The 5,986-nt window shown below is 32.2% G+C and overlaps 1 protein-coding gene across 1 annotated transcript; it reads right to left on the bottom strand.

Annotated features, from left to right (window-relative positions):
• Nucleotides 1-1,797: 1,797 nt before the first annotated feature.
• On the bottom strand, nt 1,798-5,281 carry LOC123702943 (cell growth-regulating nucleolar protein). Its single transcript, XM_045650802.1, has 3 exons — nt 5,186-5,281; nt 4,905-5,061; nt 1,798-3,187 (listed from the first exon to the last, which is right to left on the bottom strand). The coding sequence occupies exons 2-3, from the start codon at nt 5,030-5,032 to the stop codon at nt 2,074-2,076; spliced, it is 1,242 nt and encodes a 413-aa protein (XP_045506758.1). The 5' UTR covers nt 5,033-5,061; nt 5,186-5,281; the 3' UTR covers nt 1,798-2,073.
• Between the last annotated feature and the right edge of the window lie 705 nt (nt 5,282-5,986).

Below are 5,986 nucleotides of genomic sequence, written 5' to 3'. Positions count from 1 at the left end.
TATAAGCCTCGGAAACGCTGGTGACTGTCACAGAATAACCAGAAATAAAATATGGAAAATGACTTCACTATCAATATAATATTAGGTATGTTATTTATCAAAAAATTTCTGAATAGGTACATATAGATTTTTATAAATCAATATAAGTACCAAACTAAGTAGTTTGTACATAAATATAAAACTATGTAACCACTATTATACGAAGGCTTTCCACCTCATTGCTCGTAAGTCGTAATTGATAGTTAGGTACAAGTGGCACCTACGCCCTACAACTTATATAAAAGAAGAAGGTTCATTTACCTCTAACATCTGGTAGATAGGCGTAGATTCATTTTTTACCTTATTACAACCCGATTTTAATTGAGATCAACGGCCAGCTATATTTAGCATAGCTTGAAACTAAACCATTAATCTTACTTTAGAAATAGAACAGGGAATAAAGGCCATGAAAAGGAATGATAAATGATGGCCGATAGGGGGAATGGCGATTTTTGTTTGTAACCGTTGATCCGACATGCAAATGCCAAAGACCTTTTTATAGGTCTATGCGAAATTGTAGGAATAACAATTCTTATTATCTATAAAACAAACACAGGTAGAGCAGACAATAACATTGTGATAATATGGTTCAATATGTATGTACCTCGCTGTTAGTCGTTTAGAATATAAAGTGATCGTAAATGAGCAGAAACACAGTATAAAATAATAGGTACAAGCCTATCTACGACCTAAAACTGATCTAAAATTAATTGCTCTTATTTTTCAATCATTATTTCACCGATTCAATTTATTTACATGTGAAAACATGTAAGTAAATAAATTGAATCGGTGAAGTTATGGGATTTTTCTTACTGCAGTACAAAAAAAGCCCAAATTTGAACTGAAATTATTATTATGCGGTAATTAATTTCAAATTAGAACCTAGAGCATCAAATTCATATTTGCCAAGTGAAGTTTGTAAGTACTCAATTTCAAACAATGGATATAATTTGAACAATGAATTATTGTTCTATTGAAACACAAATAATTAGGAAATACCACAATTTCAACTCATCAACAGTATGTAGCACAGTATGTAGCCATTTACTTATGAGATATGTAACCTTTGCAAACTACTGACTCAAATTATAAAGATTATAATATTATATAAATTTATAAAGAATAGAAAAAATTCGATCACGAGGCGGGACTTGAACCCACATCCTTCGCGCCATTCCGGGGCGGATGCCTAACCAACTCAGCCACTCGTGACCCGCCTGAGCAATCAAATTTATTCTATCCTTTCAGTTATATGTGTCACACACCGCGCGCCATCTATTGAGATGATTTAACAACCATCTCAACCAATATGAAGCACTTTTCAGTGAATACAATATTGTAACGATGGAACACGACCTTTTCTTGAATTTATATTTTTTGGTTTTTATGGCATTCAAATGCTTTATAAATATAAATTTATAAAGAATAGAAAAAATTCGATCACGAGGCGGGACTTGAACCCGCATCCTTCGCGCCATTCCGGGGCGGATGCCTAACCAACTCAGCCACTCGTGACCCGCCTGAGCAATCGAATTTATTCTATCCTTTCAGTTTTATGTGTCTTAAGGGACACACCGCGCGCCCATATTAAGATGATTTAACATATAAATTTATATTTATAAAGCATTTGAATGCCATAAAAACCAAAAAATATAAATTCAAGATTATAATATTATCTATAATAGACATCTCATTTATCCAGAGCCTATGAATTCGTTTAATTGTATTTAAGAAGAATGTATAATAATAAAAACGAAATGTAATTATATCATCATTTATTTTATATTTAAAGATTGCAACATTTATTAAACAGGATACAGTTGCAAAAAATGTACATAACTCTATGTAGGAAATATCAAATCAGTTACAAAATGTGTTCAGTAGAACTGTATAAGTACATTATAATTATGTTTGGTTCTCCTACATCAGTATTGCATGTCTGGGTGGTCAATAGACAAATAATAAAATAATAACTCCCTCTATGGCAGTGGGCTGCTTATATGTGGAAAGAAAATTATTTATTAAAATTCCCTTTTACTCTTCAATAAGCGTAACCCTGTTTTTATCGACCCTCACATTTGGAGCACTCTTCAATTTCTTTATAAACTTATCAGCAATTCTGTCATCTACCTCATCACCAGTGTATTCAGAATATTCCCCCAGGACCTTCTTCTGTAGCCTTTTGAATGGAAGCTCATTGCCCTTCTTCTGTAGAACAGATATGATAACTTCATGCCAATCGAATTTACCATTCTTCTTTTCTTCTGTCTCCTCACTTCTAGCAACATTCTGGTCATGAAGACAAATACTTTCTTCAGCCTCTTCTTCAGTCTTTAGTTTTTTCTTACTCTCTTTAGCGACTACTCCATTATCAACAACTTCTGGATTTGTCACTGTATCTTGTCTCTTACGTTTTTTGATCTTATTTTTACCATCGAGGGGTACATTTTCATCATTAACCTTTTCAGCTTTATTTTTGTTCTTCTTGCCTTTCTTCTTTGTTTCGCCATCTTCTTCTGCATCATCTGCAGCTGGTGCTTCAGCACTTAGAAGCTCTGCTTCATATTTTTGTCGCTTTTTCTCTTCTTTTCTTTGTTTCTTAGACAATTTCACAGGTTCTTTTGCATCTCCATTTATTTCTTCTGCATTATTTTCTTCACCTTCATCAGCCTTTCCATTTTCTGTATTAGCATTATCATCATTTTCATCATTTTTAATTTCATCATGACCATTCTCTATTTTGGCACTTGTTTCTGAAGATTCATCTGTTCCATTTGTTTTGGGTTCATTCTCTTTTTTATTTTGGTTCTGATTTTGCGAGTTCAATTTGGATAGTTCTCCTAATTTCACAGAAATGAGGTCCCAAGCTGCATCTATGTCTTTTGGGTTTGTTTTATGTCCACAAACATTTTTAACAAAGTTGATGAATTTAGGCTTCTTCCTTGGTGTATTGTTATGTTTACTAATAGTCTCAATTATGCGCAAAACATTTTTGGATGCATCCTTTTGTTCATCGAGCACAGCCTGCAACATTTCCACCCAAGCATTTTGCTTCTTCTCGCCTTTCTTTTCTTTGGCCTGAAATCCTTTTCCTGAATAACGCTCCTCTTCAGTTATACACTTTGTGTGAGACTCATAATCATTTCCCCTGTAATCATACAAAAAACTGGTTGAGATACATTATTTTACATCATAGATGTAAATGTTGTATCATCATGTGTTCTATCATCATAAATAGATTTAGTTTCACTCAAAATATAAATCAGTATTTTATATTTTTATTTAAAAAAGGATTAATTTAGCAAAGAGTTGTTGATAGAATATCTATTATTATCAAACAAGATGGAACATTTTATATAAACATTTAATACTTATATGTAATAAATGTTAAAGTTTAAACATTTCAATGGATAGATTTCAGTAATTCAAACTATGTTCAGCGCCACAGTAGTAAGTAAGTAGTAAGTATTACTATCATATTAAGAGCGCTTATTCAATTTAACACAAGTCAAAATCTCCGCGATCTATTACGATAGATCGCGGCTTGCGCTATCCTTTTACTATGAACAGCATACCTCTCTCTGGAAAGGCTCGCTGCCGACTGATTTTAATCGGGTCGCACGCAGTGTTTTATAGTACTTTAAAAAAAATTGTAGAAAAATAATAGAGGTAATATGTATAAATTATATTCAACTAAGTCAAATATCTTGGTGAAAATAATCATTTTGTCGACTATAATTTCTAAAAAAATTCACATTGTTCGGATTTTAATTCCGTAAGTTAGGAGTCCAAAATAAAATAATCTTTTAACTAACTATTTTAATAAGGATTTTTGCAGTAGTTTAGTAAAATTGTGTGTTAGATCTATCAGCAATGTCAGATATTTTTAGCTTCGAAATTGACACTAAAAGTGAAATCAAGTAATCATCGGCTCAGTTATCTTGATAGTATTCACAAATACTGTATTAATTGAAAAAAAACTCTTAAGTAACACATAGACAATAAAATTTACTAAAATTATTAGTAATTCATATGTTTTTAAGATAAGTGGTTGATGGACAATCTGGTTTGAAAAATCACATATTTGAGCCAAACAGCGCACGGACCGCGTACACGGCCTTAACTCTGTAGGTGAAATTTAGCAACTATTTTAATTAATGCCTATTAATAACTCAGGCCCCGGAACTACAGACACAATAGAAAATCTATTGTGTCTGGGACCGATAGGGCCGCTTCATGGGGCTCAATGGGTTAATATACATATGTTGCAGGCAAATTGTATAATTTTGCAGTTTACAAACAGCATGGTCACTTTATGTTTGGAAAAAATAAATTCTTAGTAGGTATATTATTACAATATAAATGTAAAGTGACAGATGACGTTTATAAAGGAAAAATTATAATACTCCAAAATTAATAATGCGCATGCAAATCTTCGCTAATTGTCGTATTTCCAAAATGTATTACATTTGACTAAATAAATATTACTAAATTATGCATGAAGAAAATGCATTTAACCACTCTATATACATAACATCTTCGGATGCTCTGGGAATATGACAGTTACCGAACTGTGACGAAGATTTCTATGTGCATTATCACTTTTGGAGTACTGTACACAATTTGCCTGTGACACCTACATGTGCTGAAGAATATTACTTTCATTTAGTACTTAGCAGCCAACATGGCATACACAAATTAGGGAAATAATCATTATAAAACAAAATAAAACTGTTTACTTATCACCCTAAAGTCTCTGACACTTGTGTGATGCTTATTTTATCTTCAAACCATAATATTATTGGTTGTGTGGTCGATGTATTATGTATAAACAAAAACAAGCTTCATTGATTTTTCATACTCACAGGAAATCCTTAAAACAGTCCATGCACGATAAGTTAGGATTCTTGTTTCTGCATTTCGTCAAATAATGTTTCTCAACTTTCGGTTTTTGAACAGATTCTCCGCAATGACCACAAGTAAACACAACCATATTTTTTTTTTCAAATTTTCAAAAGTAATCTGAAAATAGAAAAGATTGCGTTCTAATAGAGTTGAAAAATAACTTGCTATTATTTGATGCAATATTTTAATTAATTGAAATGTTAGGTATCGCAGCTGTATACCTACAATTTTAAAAACTTACAATATTTTTCTGGAACAAGAAATACTAAACACATGTGCTGTCGCCTGTCGATAAATCTTTCAGAATTGTCAACACTCAACAGCTGACAGTTGTCACTTTGGTTCTATGGTTCGTTCTTTATGGTTCGTTCGATCAAAGTTCGATGTTAGGTTCCAGCGTACCTACTATAGTATTAAACATGTTCTTGCTGAATAAAAACGCGAACAAATGCACAAATCTTATTGTATCGCTATATGATACGTATAATATGTTAAGAAATATACAGTGGTGGACGTTTAATTAGAAACACGTAACAGGATGAAGTGTTCATCAAATTTATTTACTTTTGTGTATTAACGTAGGTATTAGAGATTAAGCATTATTTCATATGTAATAGAAATCCTTTCTAGATTTATAATAAATTGCTTAATTTTAATCAAACGTTAGCATAAATTAATAAAATTAAACAACTTTAAGTGAAGTCTGATTTCCGAGCATTTTCAGTCTGGTCTGGACAACAAATTAGAAACAGCATGGTTCGAGTGTTCCAAAGTCAAAAACCTGTTGAAATGCGGGCAATATTTTTTTCTTCTACAATTATTTGCACTGTTTTTTTAAACATTCCAATTAAAAGTTGCTTTAGGGTTGCTTTAAAATTAAAATATAGTATAATCAACACCGGGCAAGGTTTAAGAGTGCCAAGCGGAACTGACCATCTGCGTACTGCAATAACCCCTGTACTGCGCATCTACGTATGAACGCAGATTTATTGACCAGTGACACAAAATTCTTGATGCTCATTGGTGAATTGGTTTTGTGTTT

The sequence above is a fragment of the Colias croceus genome, chromosome 24 (assembly GCF_905220415.1).
Source record: "Colias croceus chromosome 24, ilColCroc2.1".
Lineage (NCBI taxonomy): Eukaryota > Metazoa > Arthropoda > Insecta > Lepidoptera > Pieridae > Colias > Colias croceus.
This window is presented reverse-complemented; position numbering and strand designations above follow the sequence as displayed.

What these genes read in the sequence shown, in the direction of transcription:
- LOC123702943 (XM_045650802.1), bottom strand. Translation starts at nt 5,032, where the DNA reads ATGGTTGTGTTTACTTGTGGTCATTGCGGAGAATCTGTTCAAAAACCG. An exon ending in GACTGTTTTAAGGATTTCCT is followed by an intron (nt 3,188 to 4,904) that starts GTGAGTATGAAA and finishes GTATGATTACAG; the next exon opens with GGGAAATGATTATGAGTCTC.